At 46.2% G+C, this 23,095-nt stretch overlaps 1 protein-coding gene across 9 annotated transcripts in view; it reads right to left on the reverse strand.

Moving 5' to 3' along the window:
- Positions 1-22,870, reverse strand: part of SLC26A2 (solute carrier family 26 member 2) — a gene marked incomplete at its 5' end in the record, with an annotated part of 32,394 nt that extends 9,524 nt beyond the window's left edge. For 2 of the 9 annotated variants that reach the window (XR_013929855.1, XM_080398077.1), the window contains 3 exons: positions 1,715-2,368; positions 8,568-14,432; positions 15,216-16,188. Coding sequence is in view for 8 of the 9 variants with exons in the window: in XM_080398077.1 (XP_080254203.1) it covers positions 1,715-2,356 (642 nt within the window). Of the gene's footprint in view, positions 1-1,714; positions 2,369-2,539; positions 2,665-6,598; positions 6,750-8,567; positions 14,433-15,215; positions 16,189-16,446; positions 16,641-17,194; positions 17,227-17,463; positions 17,495-17,954; positions 18,092-19,253; positions 19,277-19,392; positions 19,627-20,210; positions 20,307-22,252 lie in introns of those variants that run through there. The other 7 variants (XM_080398083.1, XM_080398081.1, XM_080398082.1 and 4 more) reach the window with 7 other exon arrangements.
- Positions 22,871-23,095: the final 225 nt, after the last annotated feature.

Consider the following 23,095-nt stretch of genomic DNA (forward strand, 5'->3'; position numbering starts at 1 on the left):
AATCCTTGGTGCTCTCTCATGGGAATGACTGGTTTTATGGACACCTACTCCACTACATATGTGTCTTCACACCTGGTAGATGTCCCTTCCTCGTCATCAACCCTCATGCCAAATGGAGCATGGACCTTCTCACAGCAGTTTGCTAGAATCCTTTAAATTCTCTGCGCTGGCGAACAGGTATGTCTACACTGCTACCTGAAGACTGCAGGCCAAAACTTACAGGTATTAAACTTTAAATAGTGTCGATTTGATGTATCCTATTAGGTTGTAAGGCAAAACAAGGAAGCCTGGGATCAAGGCTAGAAAATTCACAAAAACCACGAAGCATTACTGAAGAGAAGGCAGGTTTGAGACCTGGACTGACTGGACATCAGCTCAGAGCCCAGCTCTAAAAAAGGCTCCCTCACAGCCTTGGTAATTAAGTTAATTCAAGGTTTTTCTAACTGTAAAGCATTAGCAATAATTGTCTTACCTAGTTACACTGTAGGCAACTGGTGTGAGCAGGCCTGCTTTCTGTCATTTGGTTGGAAAGTTTCTGATACAAAGAATATGTGATGCTGTTGGAGCTTCCAATAAAAATGTATTTGAGGGTGTGAAGACCTATTGGGTAGCAGGCAGAGACACAGCAAGCAGAATATGCCTAACATTCAGAGGCACTTAAAGTAATCTGACTTCTTCATATAAAGAAATTTAATTGTACTTGTACTTGCAAAGCATATTAAGCACAATTCAAAATTCCAAAACTGAATCCATCCTACAGTGATGAAACACAAAATCCAGTGTACCTCAGGAGTCCCAGAATACTTCTGAAATTACTTAACACTAATTTGCAGTACAAGAAAAAGTCCCAGGCTGTATCTAAAACCAGTGGTTTAGAGTATCACTTGTATGTTTCCTTTTCTACTCCTGTACAGTTTGATTAGCTATCATCCTGGAAGTCACTGCAAGAATAAATTAATGTGAACTTACAAACAGAAATATCACAGCTCTGAAGTACTGTTAAAACTAAATCCATTCTGGTTAATGCATGACATTCTAAAAACAAAGGTATCTGCTTTAATTTCAGCATGCAGTGAGTTCTAGGAAGTAAGTAGAGAGTAAAATATTGTTGAGTAATATATTTTAATACGGTAATAATTAGAAGACTTATTTCAAATATATTTTACAATCTCAGTATTACCCTTTTCATACAGTGGCATCATTTTGGCTTTGAATGCACAAACAGCAAAGTTTTACAAGCACAGTGACAAATAAAAAGAAACTGGAGATACTTTTACTGTCCAGATTACTTTTTGATAAAAGAAAAGGCAAATGACTGAAGCCTGGAATTAAAAGTTGACACACCACATTTTTTCCAATGAGACAGAGGCCTAAGCTACAAGCCAGGGGAAAAAAAAAAAAAAAAAAAAAGCTTCAGGCCACAGCGAGGAAGGTGGTGAGCAGATCATGTGAGAGCAGCAGGTGGCTATGTGCTGGTTCTTACAGTCCCCAACACAGTAGCAATGCAAGCACAAAATGCTATTAAAAAAAGGAGAGGACAAAGACAAGTTTATGGCAGCACTGTAACTGGAGACTTCCAGTCTTCCCTGTGTCCGCTCCCCTGGGATGCAGACTGAGGACACATGCAAGCCCAACAGGCTGTTCATGTGGACAATCACCTAAAGGAGAATTAAAACTATTTCCACATAATACCTGTTTGTCCACCTCCTCTTACCTGGTAAACTCCAGCTATGAAGGTCATGGTGGCTCCCACTGTAATTGCATAGCAGCTTTTATCACAGAGCAGCTGTTGTGACGTCTGATTCGCAGGCAAAACGGTGGTGTTCACATACGCTGTTGTACCTGTGAGGACACTGAGTGCAGCCGGCTCTAAGTCATAGCCAGCCCTCTGTATTTCTCGATCCACCACTTGTCCCACCATCAGGCAAATCACACCGAAGATGCCAACTGAGATGTGGCGGGAGGTTCCAAATATGAAATAAATAATGCTAGCAAAAAAAGATGTATAAAGGCCATAAATAGGCTCCTGTCCAGCCAAGAGAGAATAGGCAATTGACTGTGGGACTAGTAAGACCCCCACAATCACACCAGACATTATGTCTCCCAGTAGGTACTCTCTTAGCTTGTATTTAGGAAGCCACTGCAAGACGGGAAAGAAACCAAAAACACAGTCTTTAACTTTGGCTGGAGTGCAGCTGCAAGTTTTCTTTGCTTGCTTAACTACCAGAGCCTTCATGCTCCTCTTCTTCTCTTGGGGTTCCAAGAACATTCTGTGATGGAAACTGCGTTTAGTATCGTCTCCTTCTGGCATTTCAGTCACTGAACAGATGTTCTTGAATTCTGCCATTGCCGCCATCTCAATGACTCCCTAAAAACATGAAGAAGGACCATTTGCATTAAACCATAAATGCATGCGCTACGTGAGACCTTTTAATAGAGTAAGTATTTATGAAAAGCAAGAGCTAAAAGTTAGTTCAGCACAGAGAAAGCAAATTCCAAGCAAAGCTGTAAAGAGCCTGCCTGTTAAGCAAATAATCACCTTCCCTAGGAGGGAAGCTGGTATCCTGTAGAATAAACGTGTTGCTGGCCATGTTGTGAAATGGAAAAGAATGCAGCAGCACTGTCCCTCTGGGAGGCTTCCTTGATAAAATCGCTATCTGCAGCCTGTTCCAACATGCAAAGATAGACACAGGGTTTATTGTAGTCCAATCGTCACTTCAATTCAGTTGCTGAGAATTAACTACAGTTCGTATACTTCTAGGATTGTACATCTTGGTCTAAATCCCATTTATGTATTTTAGTTTTTTTTTTTAATGCAGTGATTACACCTGCGAAATATTGTAAAGATTTGTTACCTGTGAAGAGGCCGTCTTTACACAGTGGCTTTATTTCAATGACACACTGCAAAGAATGCTCTTCACACTTTTTAAAAGCTGGTTTTCAAGTAAATTATGTCTGACCAAAACAATACACACAAGTGGAAAACATATTAATGGGCACAATGTAAGTGGAACACTTCTACTAGAATGTATGCTCTAGTACAATCTGCCTACAGACAGCAGAACAAGGTGATTACATCAAAGCACGTCTAATATTGAAAATTTATTGTCTGAATGTGAAAGAGCAAAGTCTTGATGAGACAGGCCCTAATGAAACTTGGTATCAATGGTGATTGCCAGCATTCATACAGCACTCCTGGTTTCCAGAAAACATCCCAAATCCTTCAGAAAACTCTTTCAGCCACAGTACCTGCTACCACTAGTATGTTGAAGTTGATACGTTTCAGCCAGAAACCCAATCATCTGCCACTACAATGGAGTCAAGGCCAGAGGCAGCAGCAGAACCCTGAAAAGTCTTAACTCCCAGGCTTCCCTTTCCAACACTGCCTCATAGTCCTGGAGTGCCAATAACAACATATATCCCTTATATGCTAATTACACCTTCTCTGTGCAGTGCAAACACCAACCAAACTAATGTTCCATGCAATGTTTACCACTGAATTAATTACCAAATTGGTATTGGAGCTAGCAGCGCTGAGGATGTCACTGAAGAGTCTGTCTCAAAATTTGTTTATTTAATCATCATCTCACAAGTAGCTATAAAACATTCACTGCTACTATCACTTCAGTGTGAGTCACCCAAAAACAGGGGATGGGAGAAGTGAAAGAAGTGAGTTTAAGTGTGGTGCTTAAACTACCTGCTTCTCCTGCCAGTAGCCCGTTACGAGGCACTGATCCCACAGCTACACAGAGGAAATGCCTTCTCTTACACCTCGGTCTAGCTGGCTGGAGCATACCATTTCCATTCTTCTATTCCAGGTCGATGCTGTCAGAGGTATCCAAAGCACTGTGCATCAGCCCTGTGTAATGGTTTACACACAGTCGTACCTCCACCAGTCTGCTAGCTCAGACAGAGATGAACTACCTTTGTTCTTCTGGCTAGAAAGACAGTATGAACCCAAGTACCTACTGTCTTAAAGCAGCCTAAGCAAACGATCATAACCACACCAAAGGAAAGCACAGGAGAGCAGAAGCAGCTACAGTGCTTAGCATTTAACTGGCTTCTATTTCCATACAAAAATACTCAGAGACTTCTAGGACAGCCTTCCAATTAGAAAGCTTTAATTAGAATTAGAAATGCCCAAATAATCCTATTGTTCCACCCTACACCGTAGCATACCTCTCCCTAGAGCTACCAGGCTGCAGCATGCAGAGGGCTATCTAAAGTCAACACACAGGACAGATGACAGAAGCTAGCCAACAGAAAATACCAGAGGCAGAGGCTCACATCTTATCTTCTGCTCCATGTTGGGACACCCAAAAGGTGTTTTCATTCACTACAGACCCAGAGACAGTGAGCATCTCTTTTGGTGGGTAAGCTCCTGCATCCTTTCAAATAACCAAACCCAGCACACTCTGCTAGCCTGCCACAGGACTGCTACTGAAAGGGAGCTGTGCTTCAAACAGAGACCTCCCTGGCTCCAAAACTGATGAGCACGGCATCAGCAGCAATGGATTTCCTGCATAAGATCAGGGCTGTATGCCTTTCTGTTACGACACCATAATCTATACAACTCGTGCTCTGTTACACACTGGAGCAGACTGAGAAGCATTGCTAGGTCTCACGCTCTGTGTGAGATACTTTATAAATACCTACCTACACACCTACCAGATTATTTCTAGCAATGTATCAAGGCTTTTCTCCAGCTCCTGCCCTGTTCCATATTCCTATACTTCTAACTCTATGCTTAATTCCTCCAAATCGCACATGAGGTCTGCAGGGCAGTCTGCAAACCAGAAAGAAGAAAACAGCAGTAAGATCGTGCCACTTTGTGGCTCCTGTTCTGAGCATAGGCAGAGGAGCTGCCTAGGGAAAGTCTGACTCCAAAAAAAGAAAAATGAAGCTTTAATGCACTGCTGGGTTAGGTGAGATCTAAGGGAAAAATTCCACAGTTTGAACTCAAGTCCTGTTTCTCCTATCTATGTCCTTCTTTTCGTCCTGGTCCTTGTGAGAGCTCTGGATCCAAAGAGGTCTACCCAGAACTCTTAATACATATACATTTTTAACATTTAATTTTCAAATTTATTTGTCTCTATATTTGTTCTTGTTAGACAAGTCAATCACCTAGTACAACAGAAGGTAAGAGAAAAGAGCTTCAGTTTTGTCTACTTGCCTTCTTGATTATTCCAAACTTCTACGTTACAGCTTCCTAGCCATACAGAATTACTGTATCATATACCTATATACACCTTATAATGACGATCTTCCCTTGGCTAATGCCTTCTAATTCAGTAATCTTTGATGTGTTTTAGAATAATTAGTCTCAGAAGAGCCATATGAAGAATTAGGATCTTTACCATGAGAAAATGTGCACTGCAAGAAGTGACACTCAAAATCGCAGTGATCACGCTAGGAGAAGAACCCATCCCTACCTTCCAGATATCTAATCTCTCCCACCTGTACAGTATTGCAAAGTCCACTCAGGGATTATTTATAGCACCTACAAAAAAAAACCACAACAAAAGAGCAGACACTACACAATGAGAATGAAGTGAATATAGCATACAAAAGCATATGTCTGCAGTACTCAGGATAAGCACATTCTATAGTTGTATTTGCTCAAGCAGTTTTAATTCATTTCACAAGCACATTTACAAACCAAAAAACTTTTCAGCCAAAAACCAGCAAATCAATACTGTAAAAGCTGAGGGGAAAAGCTACCCCAGACTACTTTAATGTGTCACAAATTCCTTGAGTTAGTTTGTTTTCTGAGCTTTTAGCAAAAATATCAGTAATGATTCCCCTCTCCCTCATCCAGGACTCGCAGACAGCTCACTCAAAACTGGGAGTTTTTCTTAATGTGTCAGGGAACTCCAACAGATAACCCACATAGTCCGGTTTAGTTCTGCGCAGTGCCGTAAAACGTGCGTATTAGAGTATACCCCTGTTTTTTCAGTCATGTCTAGACAGTAGAGAAACGTTCTAAGTAAAAATCTTTTTGGCTACCAAACTCTTGAGCATATACTGGGTCTTTGTGTTGACCTGCATGACAGCTTTCTCTATGTGGCATGAAAAGAGCTTTTCATCCCAGTGTCACTGCCTCTCACCATGTCAGGACACTAGGAAATGGCACAATTTCCAACACCCGTTTCACCCTTTTCTGTCTGAAAGCATTGCTCTGTATTATTTTTGTAACCGTTTAGCCCAGGCTTGCCTAGCAAAACTGGATTTTGTTCTTAAAAGAAAAAAAACCCACACACCACCCTTTGGTTCAGTATACTGAAGGATATTTGGTATATTTAACTTGGAAAAGGAGCTACTCATTTTTTATTTTGAAAGCTGCTATTTAGGTACAACTGATTTGTATGCCTAAAATTCACTTTTATTCGTTCCTTTTGGCCGGAGCAGGATCACAAGGGAGTGTCTGCTTGCTGCAAAGCTTTACTTAAGATACAAATAAGAAGACTACAACACAGCACTGAGGAAATGTCCGGTATCTCTCTGTTATCAAGTGACTGCCATAAAATAAAGATATGGAGAGTACTGCATTCTAATGACTTTTACAGACTATTCTGGATCCCATCCGGGCCTTTCTTACTGATCACACGACACGGCAGAGGTGAGCTCGCGTCTGTCTGTCAGGAACCACCACCTGCAGCAGGGGGCTTGCTGGCTCGGAGTTCATGTCTCCGTTGTAGATGACAGCCACCTTGACGGTGAGAGAAGAACGGATTGCGAAGCTCACTCACCTGATGAAGGAATGTATTGCAAGCTTAAACTTCCGAGGTGAGCACATGAGATTAGAAACTAAAGCAAGTGTGTTCTTTCCACAATGCCAATCTCAGTGCTCCAGATTATTTTTCAAAGTTTCACGTGCATGAGTCGCCACTGTATGTTATCACTACCCACCCTCACGTACCCACTTGCTAGACATGAGAAGCTGCATGCACTTTAAACCTAATGCATAAACACATAATCTAAAGAGATACGAACAATTTTTGAAGAAATGTGAAGAAGCAGCAGGGGAATCAGAAAACCATGTTCCACGTGAACTGAACTGGATCTGAGCTACCACCTCTGGGTCCTCGGAAAATCTCATCCTAGGAGTATAAAAGGAAAGCATACCCCACTTAGATAACAAGTCTTTGTCCTTACTCTTGTTGGACAACACCCTTTCAAAATAGTCTCATAACTGTTGTGGAGCAACAAGGAAATTCAATCTTGCCACGATAACACTAAGACAGGCACTGGAACCGCACTGTATGTACTTTGGAAGAAAATTCGGATTTTTTACAAAATCCTTAATTAAAACAATTCAATCCTTAATTAATTAAAACATTCAAGGTGCAAACATTTATTTCGACGAGAGACTTAAAATCAGACGAACGCCGAAGCGCCGTAAGAGGCCACACCACATTCACCACGCTTAAGCAACACCTTTGGGAACAAAGCGACCTTACTGCCGGCACGGTCGTCACCAGCCAGTCACCCAGGCGGGAAAACCTGCAAAGCCGGACACTAGCACCTTGTTCGCGTGAAATATTCCATCTCCCGTTTCAAACGTCAGCTGTCCCGAGCGGCACGGCCGCAGATCCCCGGGGGAAGGGCCGGGGCGGCCCCCCGGCAGCCAGCCCCCCCCCCCCCGGGGAAAGGTCGGGGGGCAGCGGGCGGCCCCCCAGCAGCCAGGAAGGTCCGGGGCGGCCCCCCGGCAGCCAGCTCCCCCCCCCGGGGCCGGCGGCGGACGGTCGAAAGGCAGGGCGCACCGGCTGGGACGGCTGCGCTGCCCTGTCTGAAGCGGATCCCGCTTGGAGAGAGCCGGCTGCGGCCTCCCGCTGCGCTCCGGCCGTTCCCATCCGAACCGGGTGTGTCACAGCGCAGTCCCGTCAGCAAGCCATTCCTAAGGGCGGCCTTTCCCCCTCACCGTTAGCCGGCGAAGGGGACCTGTGGCGGCGGGGACGGGGGACAACCGCTGCCCCCGCCGCGCCCCCTCAGGCCGGGGCCGCGCTCGGGCTGCCCGCGCTCCGCCGAGCGGCCTGCGGCAGCGCCCGCCCCCACAGGCAGCCACGCTCGGGGCTGGCAGCGGGTGAGGGGCTGCCTGAAAGACGGTTGTGTGGGGGGTTTTATTGTTATTATTAAAATCTGCAAGAAGAGCGTCCACGTGGAGGAAACCCACGCACTTTGTATACTCCTGAAATTGTGGATTCTGGCTGAGAGCTTGCGTATCACTTGGGAAGCCACCCGGCACCTCGGCTCCCCGCACAGGGAAGGGGAAGTTGTGACGCCCGTAACACAGCGCTGCGCTCCGTCCCCTCCATCCCCACACGGTGCCGCCGGGCCCGGCCCCCGCGCCGGGCAGACACCCCCGCCCCGGCAGCGAGCACTCTGCCGCCCGCCTTTCGTTTTCTAGTCTCTTCCTATTCCGAGGCACCGTCTGCCGCGCCGCCCCCCCGCCCCCACCAGCGGGACCCCGCCGCGGGGAGCCGGGCCGGGCCCACAGCCAGACCCCCCCAGCGCTGCCGGCGTGCCCGCCCGCCTCGCCTCGCCGCGCCACGCAGGCGCCCACTCACCGCGGGGCCGCCGGCGGCTCCGGACACACCTCGGGCGGGAGCGACCGACCGGCTATAGCGGCGCCCGGCGGCTCGGCAGCCCTACGCCTCCCCGCCGAGGGGCCGGGAGCGGCGGGCGGGGGAGGGCAGAGCCGCCCCCGCCGCGCCCCTCCGTCACCGCCCGCGGAGGGCCGGGCCCGGCCGGGCAGGGCCGCCCCCGCTTATCGCCTGGTGCCGGGCGGGCGCTGAAGGGTGGGCGGGCTGTGGGGGCCTCGCTGCCCCGGGCCCTCACCTCAGGAAAACAGCCACCCTGAGGAGCCGCGAGCGGCGGGAGCTCTAACGGGGAGTCCACGCTTCAGTTCAGTCGTACTGACGCTTTTGAATTAAAAGGTTATTTCTGTGTTGGTAACCTGAGGTAAAGTGACCTTAAACTCCCCATGGCTGTCACAGATGGGGAACCCGTAACAGTTTTGACGGCGAAATTGCCCTCGTTTTGCTTTGGGGTGCCACTAGTATGTGTGAAAAACAGCCTTTTAAAATCCCTCAGTGGTGTTTGCTCTGGTGTCCAGATCTGTCTGGGAGTACTTCCAGCTGGGAAGGACAGGAGATCTTTGACAATATTGGTATTAAAAATACCAGGGTTTTGTTCATTGCTCTTATCTCTGGGCTGGAGGTTCAAGGTTGGAGGGGCTGTACCTGGCCTCCTCTGCCTCGCCTTCACCATTTGTGCAAAAAGCAGACATTGTCTGAAACCGAACATTGCCTAATATTTGCATTTCAGGTGGAACCTTGAGCTGCTGAAAAGCCCATCAATACATGATTGGAGAAAGCGAGGCCAGCTTCCAGCCTGCAGAATCCATGCTCGTGTTTTTTCGTGTTAGGCAAATGCTATAAATCTTGCTGTAGAAATAGAGAATATTTCCAGTAGCAAACACTGACCCTCTCGACAAGGGTTTAACTAGATGCCATCATAACTAGGACAGGCAAGCTGCTAAGGAAATAAAAGAGCACCCTCCCTTCCTCTGGCTACCCACCATCAAAAGCATCAGTGGATCTGACTTCACAGTCCTCTTAGGGACTTCCACAGGAGTTTTCACTGAGTTTGATGTATATGGTGACTCCGAGACTACAAGAGCAAATTCTTGTGAGGAGTGACATCTTGACAAAAACCTTAAGAGAAGCCTTTTGTGTGGGGATTTTGCAGAAACCTCATAAGAAACCACAAAAACATGCAGTGGGCATTATAGCATTTTCATTGTGGTTCTAGAGGCATTGGCAGTGGAACAACTTGGATCATCAAAGACATCCTGTCTTCATGGAGGGGAAATAATACCTTCTTGGAGCCCAAGCAAAGAACATGGCACTAAAAAAAATCCCAAGCATTAATATTTTTCTGAATTACTGCTGTTATCAGGGATAGGCTTTTTTCTTTTTACTGTACACTGATTTTCTAAGAAGCGGGGGGGAAATCCAAGTAAATATGTAAGATAAGTAAATCATTTAGCTTCTAACTGCTTTCCTCTTCTCGAGGTACATTAAGTTTTATGGTTCATGTATTTCTGTGCTAAGGGGACCTTGGCCTTGGAGAAATGTGCCTCTGGGCTCCTCACACTCCAGAATTTCCTGCCAAGGAACAGTGAGCTGGGGCTTGCTGACACACAAATGCTAGTTTGTGCCATCTGCCCATCCCACTCTGTCTGCCTGTCAAACCCACTGCCTCCAGTTCTCCAGATTGCCCCATCATCCTCATAATATCAAGTCTCCAGAGACCAGTTTCTCAGACTACAAAACAGTCTTGAAAAACACTGGTTTTGTTCCACCAGGCTCATGCTCTTGGGCAGCCCTGCACACTGCAGCTAGGGAAGCCCTTCCACCTTGCCTGTTGCCCAGTAGCTTTCATACAGCCCTGCTGTGCCCTGGTCCCCCCAGCAAAGAGCTCTACAAGCTGCATAGGACAGTGTTATCATCCCTCTCCGCATTGTCAACAAAACCTCCGTGTGCAATGACTCCCCCTGGTTCTTCTGACTCTTCTCTGGGCTTTCAGCTCTGCTTTATCACTCAGCAGATAAGGCACCCTCTGATTTCCCCCAGCTGTCAGCTGGTTTATGCCACCTGGTTCCCAACCCTAAGTAAGGAGCTTCCTGCTTTCAGTGATGTCCTCTTGCTACCTCCCTGCCCACTGCCTCGGTCCCACTGGCTCTGTGAGTCCATGGTAGGGCAGGTAGGCTGTGGTGAAAGCAGCTAAAAACTTGTTTTCTCTCCTTGTCCTTCCTTCCTTCCCTGTACAATTTGCTGTCTTCTGAGAATCAGGCCTGCATTTGCAAAATGTTGCATGAAGTTTGGAGATAGAGAAGGTGGGAGCTGCTTAGCTTGTTGCCCAGAAAGTGAGAAAGTGTATCAGAGCTCACAGAAACCTTTTTCCCCATGTGGGCACCTTGTCTGGTCATCCAGGCACGTTAAGCCAGGAAATAGGGAAAAAGCAGAAGCAATGTGGAGCTACTCTGAGCTTCTTGAACTTGAGCCTTTGTGGGGAGCAATCAGGACCCTTAGGACAACTTTCCTCAAGACCTCCTGTGGTGTCCAGCATGTAAAATCAAAGTGGTATCCTTGGGGTCTGGTGTCTAACCTGCTGGTCTTAGGTGTCAGACACATAAAGGTCTAGATGTAGTGTGTGTGAATTACTTAGAAGACCCATCAGACTAGAGTAACAGAAAGAAGCCTGTCCTAGCTTCTGAAATCTATTTTATTTATGCATTTGATTATAAATTCAGCTACATCATGCAATACTTGGCAAATGCAAAAAAAAAAAGAGCCATAAAATCAGCTACTCCGCTTTCCTCCCCTCTAAAGGTTTTCCTCAAGGATGAGACAAATGCCAAGCAAAAATTAAGCAGGAGGAGGGAAGAGAGCATAATAAATAATGAAAGACACAATGAATGAGAGTCCTGAGGTAATCAAAATACCTAAGCCATAAAGATATAAAAAAAAAATAAGCTCAAAAAATAAGCTCTGTTCATAGCTCAGGACTACATATCTCACAATTATATTGCTATCAAGAAAGTGTGTTCTGCAAAAATATCTGTACAGAATTGCTATACTCTGAATGTATGCCATGGTCCAATAATGTCTCCTAGAGTCAAAAACTAATAAGGTGTTAAAATTTTCATTGTTGTTGTGGGTTAGACTGCTTAGTTGGACTTCAGTGTGGTTTTTTACATTGCTTTCACCTAGTCTTTTCACCTCTCTTTGCTTCCTCAAGGCTAATGCATGGAATATTAAAAATACAACAAGTCTCAAATTCAGAGGAGTGTATCTTTGCTAATACTATAGCAGGCAAACGTATGGGGGAAATAAACTGCACCATCAGCTTAGTATCTAACTCAGAAAATCTACCTTCCTAGACAGTCGTTTTCTTCCAGAAGCTTTGTGAGCCTGCAGCAGTATTAAAAAAAGTATTTTTTCCAATCTACTTGAAATGAAACCCTTTGCTTTTGCCACATAGCAGAAATAATAAGGTCTTTATCTCCTGGATCACATTAATTTTGCCTACAATAGAATTACCTTTTTTGCTTCATTTTGGCAGATGCTTAACATCAACCCCAAATTCAAGTCCGATAAACCTAGCAGTAAAGAGCTACATGCACTTTTCCCTCCAAATTAGATGCTGGGCAAGTTCCATCCAGACAATTATTATCTTTGTTTTTGTCAATAAATCTCATTGATCTTGGGTTTTAGTTATGCAAAGTACTTCAGTCTTAGTGCAATACTGTGTTATCTGTGATCAATGCTTCAAAGGCAGCGTAACAACTGTCTAGTGTGGGCTGTGGAGCTCTTCCTTCAAGCATGAATGGCCTCAACCCAGCCAGCTGCAGACATACTCCCTTCTCAACCGCTCCTGACCCTTCTGAAAGCCTCTTATGAATATGGCTCCATTTGTGAAAACCTGGATGGTTGCCTGTGGTGAAGGTTTCTGGAAGGACCCTTTTCTAACCAGTTAACGGACTTTTCTGCCAGGGGCTCAGAGATTCAGGGAGCTGATGGCTGGCACTGGAGGAAAGGTGAAGTCAGGACCTGAACCTCCCTGGGAGAAGAAAATACCATGGCTTCTCCAAGACTGTCAGAAACGGTGTTAAAAACATGACAATTGCTTGTGGACAAGGGAGTAGCCATATATCCAGAAACCTGTTGGTGAGGGCAGCTGCCTGGGAGTGCAGGAATCGCTCAGCACACTGCTGCCAGTTGCCCTTTCCCTCTGCTAGTGAGGAGAGTGGTGCTCCAGTTCTCCCACAGCAGCCTGTGGCTGGAGGTGTGGGAATACATGTTTGTAATATGGGTTTCACTGAGGAAATGCTAAACTGGTATTTCAGAAGGAGCTACAGAGGTGCTGACGTTTCCTAAATGTAGTCAAACATAAGACGTGCTGTGAGATGGAGAGGAGGGAGTGCCTTAAGATACCGTGCTTGAGTAGATCTCTCTGTAGTGATTTATAGCAGTGCAATAACTTGCTGTATGCAGCAGCGGCACTGAACTGCATTGGCTGGTCATGGCTCTTTCACCTGGGGTGAAAGCAATAACTACCTGGCAGCCAGAGAAAAGACCAGGACACAAAAGTGCTGAAGGACAGGCTCATTTCTTTTGCCTCATTTCAGTGGTTGAGAGCAGCTGTCCTTCATGTCTCACTGGCTTCGAGCAGTAGGGAATATTTGCAAAGTCACCTTGAGCTACTGCTGAGCTCCCAGAATTTGGCCATGCACTTTCTGTTACGCTGACAATTGATGTATGCAGCAGAGCAAGGGCTGCTTAGGATCCATTACAGCTTGGTGAGTCCATCTAAACCATGAAGGGAGACATTACACTAAATCCAAGATGGATTTTGCTGAGTTTATTGTTTTCAATCACTGCAATTAGGTATATGTTGATTACCACAAGTGACAATAGAGTTGTAGCCATGAATTCTAATTCATACAGAAGCATTCAGAACTTTAGCCTTTATTTCTTAAAAATGTTGATGTTGGCAACTCACATTTGCAGCAAAAGATTTTTATCGTTTAGAGAAGAAACACCCAGGTTGTGAACCTGCATGTAGGATCTAAACCACAGCTAGGCACAGAGCATCCCACAAAAGCAGAGTGAGCTAGCTGCCTGTCAGTGTCCATGAAATCCCTTGGTGGAGCTGACAGGTGCAATAAGGGCTACATCAGGAAAGCACGGCATGTGCTTGATCAGAAGAGAACATCTAAACACATGAAGATTTGACCAGTAAAGCATCTTCGTATGCTGCTGACTGTGTATTTTGCATGGCTCTTTGAGCACTCTGCGGAAGTGTTAAAATGTGGCTTAGAGGCTAACTCATACACAGATAATTAATTCTTTGCTCCAAAGATCACTCATGTTAAATGTGATAATCCAAATCTGTGGCATGGTCCTGAACAGCTTCCTACTGCAACCACCCACAAACAATGCTCTCAACAATTAATTCCTGGTGATGGCATGAAATCAGCCAGCCTTGTTTATCTGTATCTATAGCCATTTCTTTTGTTATCCAACCACAAAATGACAACACAGTCACCACAACTAATAATACACAAGTATCATTAGTACCATGAGATGATATAGTCCAGCAGTTGGAGATTTTCTTATGTTCATTCTTAGCACTTTTCCAAATTTGCATATGCTACAGAATTGCTTTTAATTGCAGGTATGCAGGGGAGGTCAAGACATCTGGCAGGTCCCCATTTTTAGAAGGCATTTTTGACAATATTTAACTTTTTCTTTCCATCTCAGTTCTGGCTTCTTTTTTTTCATCTCTCCCTTACTTCTGGGCATACGTGGACCATACACTTTGTTACATGTGCCACTTGAAGCGCACCAATCGTTGGGTTTGTGCTGTAGGAATACACAAGATGGAAAAGTTTCACTTACTGTAATAATAAAGTAATATTTTATCGCTATGCTAATAACATATTTGACAAGTTTCTTCCAAGTATAGCTTTGCATTGCCTCAGAAAAGATACTTCCTCTTGCTCCCCTGTTTTGAGTAACCGTCTGGTTCTGTACAGAACACAGACATGAATATGTCTGTAGAAGAAGACTGAGCTCACAAGACAAATAAATGGCCACGTACACTGATGGAAGAAGATACCTCTAGATTTCAGGCTGACATTATGTTAATGGGGAAGGGGCTGGCGCACAAGTCTTATGAGGAGCAGCTGAGGGAACTGGGGGTGTTCAGCCTGGAGAGGAGGGGGCTCAGGGGGGACCTTATCGCTCCCTACAGCTGCCTGAAGGGAGGCTGTAGGCAGGTAGGGGTTGGTCTCTTCTTCCCGGTAACAACTGATAGGATGAGAAGAAATGGCCTCAAGTTGCATCGGAGGAGGTTTAGATTGCATGCTAGGAAAAAATTCTTCACTGAAAAAGTTGTCAAGCACTGGAACAGGCACCCAGGGAAGTGGATGAGTCACCATCCCTGGAGGTATTTAAAAGACACATAGGTGTCGTGCTTAGGGACATGGTTTAGTGGTGGACTTGGCAGTGCTGGGTTAACAGTTGGACTTGATGATCTTAAAGATCTTTGCCAACCTAAAAATTTCTATGATTCTATAATTCTAAGTGAAAGTAACTGTATTGTTAAGCTGTGCTGTGTAATTAATCCTCCTTTTAATTGCTTACCTGCACCACATGCCTGTTGTGCTCTCCAGCCATCATCAGCTACATGAATTACTGTAAAAAGAAAACGAGATTTTTTTCTGCTTTTTCAAATGTGTCTGGTAAAACAAATATGTTTGCTTTTAGGGCAAGACTACATTGTTCTCAACCCCCCCAATGAACAGCTCTTCTCAAACACATCCCTTCCCAAGTAAAATTTTACCATTAACATGTCTCTAAGAAATGCTTGTCAGAAGAGAGTAATTTTCCCCTCCAAAAATTAAAAAGGGGTGAAGAAGATAGGATTTTATTTTGAATTTATGAATTAAGAAAAACTTGTTTGCAAATAGAACTTCTGTTGCAGCAATTAAAAAATATAAAAAATCTTTCAAATAACTTATAAAAACCATTTCTTAGAAAAAGCATGTAGAAAGGATACACCACTGTACCCAGCAGAAATCTATTTGAGCATCAGATTAGTACTATCATAAGAGAAATACTGTTTACAGATTTAATATCACCTGCAGCATTTGGATTTGTCTGGGAAACCTTTCAGGCACTGGGTTTGCTCCAGCTCCTGCTCAGTTGGTGGGAAACCCTTGTACTGGGTTTGCACGGCAAGGCTTTGGTAGCGGGGGGCTACAGGGGTGGCTTCTGTGAGAAGCTGCCAGCAGCTTCCCCTGTGTCCATGGAGCCAGTGCCCGATGGCTCCAGGACGGACCCGCCGCTGGCCAAGGCCCAGCCCATCGGAGACGGTGGTGGCGCCTCTGGGAGAATGTGTTTAAGAAGAGATGAAAAAAACCCCAAATATCAGAGGAACTGCAGCCAAAGAGAAGAGTGTCTCACTCTCTCATATGTAAGAGAAACAACTCTGCAGACCCCAGGTCAGTGCAGAAGGAGGGGCAGGAGGTGCTGCAGGCACCAGAGCAGATCCCCCCGCAGCCCGTGGGAAGCCCACGGTGAGGCAGGCTGTGCCCCCAGCCCATGGAGAGCAGGTACCCAGCTGCAGCCCGGGGAGGGTCCCACGCCAGCGCAGGTGGATCCCCAAAGGAGTCTCTGACCCCACGGGAAGGCTCCTGGCAGGACCAGTGGACCCATGGAGAGAGGAGCCCAGGCTGGAGCAGGCTCCTGGCAGGACTCGTGACCCCGCGGGGGACCCAGGCTGGAGCAGCCTGTTCCTGAAGGACATCACCCTGTGGGAGGGACCCACACTGGAGAAGTTCATGAAGAGGTGCAGCCTGTGGGAAGGATTCACCTTCGAGAAGTTCCTGGAGGTCTGGCTCCCGTGGGAGGGACCCCACGCTGGGGCAGTGGGAGAGTGAGGAGCCCTCCCTCCGGGCAGGAAGAAGTGACGAAACAACATGTGCTGAACTGACCGCAGCACCTGTTCCCTGTCCCCCTGCACCACTGGCGGGGAGGAGGGAGAGAAAATAGGGAGAAATGTTGAGCCTGGGAAGAAGGGAGGGGTGGGGAAAGCTGGTTTTAAGATGTTAGTTTTATTTCTCGTTACCCTACTCTGGTGATTGGTAATAAATAACACTAATTTCCCCAAATCAAGTCTGTTTTGCCTGTGATGGTCATTGCTTAGTGATCTCCCTGCCCTTATCTCGACCCATGAGCCTTTTGTTCTATTTTCTCTCCCCAGTCCAGCTGAGGAGGGGAGTGATGGAGTGACTGTGGTGGGCACCTGTGTTAGCCAGGGTCAACCCAGCACACCCTACATGGTCTTTCCTTGGAGCAAGCTCAGACTCAGATTACTGGATACTGAAGCAAACCCAATCTCTCCCTCAGGCTGAAGAGAAATGATTCCTCTGGTGAGTTCCCAGAGATTTTTGCCCACGGCAGATTTTGAGAGCTGTGCCCTGAGGCTGCACGCCTGCTTGTCTCACCTCTGGCAAGGAGAAGATATGCATGTTCACATTTTTATGTGGGAGGTTTTCTCTGCAAGACTCACAGCCCCAGGCCAGAGTCCTGGGGAATAACTAGTATTTTTGAACACTTACAATTTGAAGAGGTACCAGTGTCTGAAGCCCCACTGTAAAGAAATAGTGTTGAATGTTAGTGACTCATAAAACACAAATCACATCTTGCTAATAACAAGATAAGACATGTGAATAGATCTGACCCCTTCTTTTGAGATGAAGGACAGCCTTCTAGACTGTTGGGCTCTCCTTGAGACCAAAGCAGAGGAGCACAGGGCATACGGTCCTTAAATGAACAACTGTTAGAGAAATTTGCAGGGAACATTTTGTAAGTAAAGAAAAGGATTTACCTGTTCCACTTAATTTGGTTGGTGAGTTCACCTAAGAAGGATGGAGAAGAATGTTTTACAAAGCTAGTAATGCATTCAAAGTTGGGATTTGGTACTGTGTCCCTGGATCTCATGGTCGGGGGTAAACTAGGTGGGGATAGGGGTGGGCAAACGAAGGGGCCATTTCTCAAAAGCATGATTGCACACCCAAAGACTCGGGAGGTAGGTGGGAGCAGGAAACCACCTCAGCTAGGAGCTGTCCTTACACTGGTTAGGAGCAGACCTCTTTCTTGTTATCCCCAGAAACAGTCTTTCCGCCCCTTTTGCCCTCCCCTTTCCAACACCCCAAGATCCCATCTGAATCCTTATCAGCCCCTCAAGGCCATGCACATGCCCCGTATAAAGGAGCCACCGTTCAGTGGCCATCAGCCCTGCTCACTGAACCCTGGGGCTTGGTGGTCTCTGCTTGGGTTCGGCAGCGTGTGGCCGGCAGGTCGGGGCAGGTCACTCACTGTGCACATCTTCCAGCAGTGAGCCCAGTTGACTCATGAAGTCCCACATCAGGCGTCGGCAGCAATCGATCCTGGCCTGATCCAGCTGCACCACCACCATGTCCGTCCCTTCAACGCAGAAATTCTGACTCCGAATCCTAGAGCGTAGGCAGTCATTTCACCAAGGAAAACCATTTAGCATTAGAAAGTTAACAAATCCTTTTTTAGGAAGGACTCTACAAAAGAGGAGGGTGCTTTGGCAACATGAATTATCATGTAAACAGCTCTCTGATAAGGTTAAGTGAGTTGAAATTGTTATGTAGTTATTTTTTTGGCAATGCCTTCTGCTTACCAAACCTGGATGGAACTTTCAAATGCTGGAAATGAGAAAGGGGAAGGAGTTTTGCTAATACCCTTGTGATTTGACCTGCTGCAGGCAGGTTCTTACTGTTCTAGCACAACTGCCATCCTGATAGAAAGAAAATGCCAAACGTATTAAATGGTGTCCAGGCTTCTGGAAAATGACTTTGATCCCACAGTCTAGATTTTGACTTGTAGCACAGCTGTGAGTAATGGACTATGCTGCTGCCAGCACACCCCCTAGGTACACAGTGATTCAAAGTTATCCTTACAATCCAAGTTCAAACTCAGCTTTAATTTGTACAAGTTAAAAAGATGACATCTTAAAATCCACCTAGATGTTTGAGCTAGCCCTTCATGCGGCTGGGGAGTTCAGTGCTGCAGCAAAACCTCTTGTGGATCTCTAATTTACTGTTGGTGTGATTTTGCACCATTGAATTGCAGCTGACACCCAGGTGTCAATTAGGATGTGATAAGTCAAATGTATCACTTGCAAGGGAAAGGATAATAAATCTGTGTAGCTATTAAGCTTGTCCACAAGCAGAAGCAAAACTCAGTGGGAAATGAGCCAGTTACCTTTGCAGCCGAAGGCTTTTCACTGGGACCTACATACAGGAGTGGCACCAATACCCATCCAAGAGAGTGTTGCTGTAAACTGAACCCTATGGGCTTAATCTCTGATAAAAACGGTTTTCTGGTAACAAAAACCATTGGTTTTCATCAGAATCCAGCAACCATGTAGCTGCCAAGGAAACTGAAACTTAAAGGGAACTCTGGGATGGCAGGCGGGTATCTCTGCATCTTCATTACTTGTGTGGAGGTGGTGCCCTCTGGCTCAGCGGGAATAGAGAGCAGCTTTGCAGCGTAGGGTTCTGGGACAGACAGGCAGTGGGTTTGATCCCAGTTATCAACACCATATTTTTTCAAAGAATAAAACAAGTGTTTTCAGTTGGAACATACCTGTCCTTGGCCAGTTTAAATTCCTACAAATAAGATTGCCAAAAGAAAAAGGAAAAAAATTGTTAATGTGATTTCCAGAAAGGGCAGCTGGCTGAGAAACAGAGATATTCATGAAGAAAAGCAGAGTACTGCTGCTTACTTTGAGAAAGAGGAATATATCCGTTTGCTCTTTCATCTTCTGCAAAGACTGAAGATGCTGTTCAGCCTTATGTCTCCTCTGTTCCATTTTCTTCTTCACTTTGGTAATATATGCCAGCTGTTCTTTCTCATTGGATTCAATGTCACTCAGGATCTTCTTCTCTTTCTGAGTCATCTCTGTCTTCATCTCTTCAAACAGCATTTGCAGCTGAGAAGTCACTGTTTCTGTATTAGTCTAAATGAACAGATAAGAAAATGGTGCACTGGCTCAGGAACTCAGCACTTCAGCTTAGTGTCCCTGTTTATGAATTATTTATTAATTGTATCTATCCTTTGCACTGGCTTTAGAAGGAAGCAGACAATAAACATTTGCTTAGAATATCTGATTAAGCACAGGGTTATGAAAATTAATCCTGATATAGTAAAAAAATCAGATAAAATCCAGCTAGCAATGTGAGAACTCTATTGGTACACGCTGAGAATCCCACTTGTAGACTCAACTTGTTTTTCTTTCATTTAACAGATAGAGAACTTTAAAAATACATAATGATAGGTATGATCTGTGGTCTGCCAGTCCTGCAACCTCATCTGTGCAACCACAATATATGGCAGAGTCTCCCAGGTGGTTCCTCCTGTAGAGCTATGCTGGGGAGCTGTGAAAAAGCTTGGCTTCTGGCAGTTTCTCACACCGGTGTTCTCCCTGCTTTGGACTGTATCTCTTTCTATTCATCTGCTTCTAAACAGTGTATTTGCCATCACTTACTTCTGGGAAATTGTGGAGGAAAGATGCTCTGAGTGAGTGATGATCTGAGTACCAACCTTGAGCTGATTCTTGGTTTCCTGAAGCTCTTCTAGGGCAGTACCTAAAGTGCTTTTACATTCCTGCAGCCATGTCACAATGTCCATGAGTTCACCCTAGAAGAAGGAAAGGCAGCACTGTACTTTGCAGCAGGGAAGCAGCACAGGTAGCTTTAAACCAGACTGGCAGTTTGCAGAGCTGATAAAATGGCACAGGTACCTTCTACCTTCCTGCTTTCACCAGCAAGTCCTATAATAAACGCCTCCTCATAAAGACAGGGCATAACGGAAAACTGACATGACCTTGAAAACTTTCAAGTCAGTGTTTAATTTTTATAGATGTGTAACTTTGTATAGGTAGGTTAGTAAACAACTTTCCCTTTGAATAAGTAAATTTCACTTTAAATAATTACATCTCAATTTATCCGTTAAGGCTCTGTTCCTGCCAGAATCTTCACATGTACCTAACGTGACCCAAATCCTTAGTTTTCACATCTGTCACCAGCTGTGGGATCTGAGGATAAGGTAATAAGCAACCATCTTTTCTGAAGATCAGCAAAACAGCGGTACTTACTCACCCAGCTGTTTCTTTTAACAGATACCACTATCACTGAGTGCTTTATATATACTGCACAATGACACATTTCAGAAGGGACATTAAACTTTGTTCTTTGGGGATCAGACAGTCTTTGGTTCTGGTTGCTTCTGGCTGCCTCCAGCAGTTTTCACACCTTGAGCACCCAAGAATGGCCACAGCAAACACAGCTGCTAGACTCCTGTTTCTTTAATAAAAATGATACCAGAAAACTTAGGTTTTCCATGAGATAGTTGTCACAGCTGGAAAGTTTTACTCTTGGAAAAATTAAAAGACAAATAATCAAATTCAGCTGAGGTTACTTGCACCAAAACCCTTTTATAATTCCTTCTAAAAAGCTGTATTCCTGATTCCTCTGGCTATCTTGGGGAGTTTAAAAAAAAAACAAGCAAACAAGAGGAATATGCAGCTGAGACCCATGGAGATGGCTTCCCCATAGACAGGGCACTACTGCTCCCTTACCAGCTCCAGGGATGAAGGGAACGGTTACTATCCTAGACACCTCACTCCTGTTTGGCAGCCCTGAATTTTTTATATGTAACATGGGGGAGAAAGTTAGTTTGCAATATGTGTAACTGCAAAGGATGCTTCCTGCTAATTCCTGAGGAGGTTGTGACCTGTCCTGAGGTCGGGAGCAAGCCAGGCATTTCCTGCCCATGCACTGGGTTCCTGCAGGGTGTTTTGTTTGGGCTTTAAACTGAGCCCAGAAATTTCAAATGCAAGCAGTGAGCAAGCATTTTATGGAAAGGAATGGAAAATACATTTTAACTCCTCAGTCTCATCTGATTCTGGAGCTTTTCAAGGACAGCAGCTGGACTCAAAGCCAAGGACATGAGGGCCCATATCTCTGTGCCCTCTGGGACCCTAGCTCAGCAAAATTTGTGGCAGAGGGAGTAGGGAGCCAGAGGGAAGAGTGGGAAAACCTGTTTCCCAACCCAAAGTTCAGCAGTGGTGGGGTCCCCGAGGCTCTGTGGAGAAAGAAATTTCTTAACCCCTGCAAGAATACTTCTCAGTTGCAGCCAGGCACGCCCTGGTGCGTGGCAGTTTGCAGTTGCATGGGGCTGTGCACGACCGGTATGCACTGCAGCAGCCGGGGCGGCGGAGCCCTGCGCCTGCCACTCGCCCACTTACCCACATGCACACCCACATCAGCACACACTGCAGGATTTACCCACCCTTGTCCCAGGCAGCCCCAAACACCGTTTTCTGCCTTTCTTCCTCTGCTTAGCCTGCCGGGCTGCTTTGACACCACAAAGGAGGAAATGAAAAGCAAATTCCAGCACAATGTGCTAGTCCCTGCCGGGGTGGGCATGAAATCCCAGGAGCTGCTGCCTGCCTGTCCTTGCCTGCCCCCATCCCCACTCCCCGGTGAAATCCTTCTGGCCCCTCCTGCAGCTTGCCCCATTCCTCCAGGTCAGGAGTTTGCAGCAACCCTTGCAGGGGCCATGGGGAGAGGAGAGCCCCTTACCAGCTGTCTGTCATGTGTCTCCTTCAGGCTGATGATGTTGTGGCCCTTGTGGCATCCCGCGATAGAGCAGAGCATGCAGATGTACTGCCCGTCATCCTGGCAGTAACACTCCAGCAGCCTGCCGTGCTCCAGGCACTTCCTCTCCTCCACCAGACCGCCTGCGCCAACCTCCACCAGGACATGGTCCTGCTGGGAAGCCTTGGCGTTGTGTTTGTTCAGATGGGCCTGGCACAAGGACGCATCGCAGTTCAGGCAGGTTTTCACGGCTGGCTGGGACCAGTCCAGGCAGAAGTCACAGGGAACCACCTCCTTCTCCTCTGCAGAGCTCTTGTCCTGTTGTTCTTTGGAAGTTGTGGCCAGAAATGCCTCCACAATGCTGCACAGCTGGAAATTCTTCTGCAGATCCAGGATGGGCCCCAGCTGGAGCTGACATACGGGGCAGGAGTAAGTGGCCTTCGGTTGCTGCTGGGCACTGAGCGCCTTCTGGATGCACTGCTTGCAGAAGCTGTGTCCACAGCTCAGCAGCACTGGGTCCCTGTACAGACACAGGCAGATGGGACAGCTGAGTTCATCCTCCAGGCTCGCACCCCTTCCATATCCTTCCTTGGCTTTCGCCATGGCTGGAGAAATGGTGTGTTAGCTGGCCTGCGAGAAACGAAACTAAAAGAGATGACCTTGGCGTTGTGCCATGGTTGGAGACCCAGCACAGAGGCTGCATGCAAGTCCTCGTGACAGGACAGCAGAGATAACACCCCCGTCCCAGGCTCCACCCACACGCAGCTCCTCTAAACTGTGGCAGCCGCTTTGAGATGGTTGCCCTCAGTCTCATGCAGCATCGCTCCA

This window comes from Falco punctatus, assembly GCF_963210335.1.
Source record: "Falco punctatus genome assembly, chromosome: 8".
NCBI classification, from domain to species: Eukaryota; Metazoa; Chordata; class Aves; order Falconiformes; family Falconidae; genus Falco; species Falco punctatus.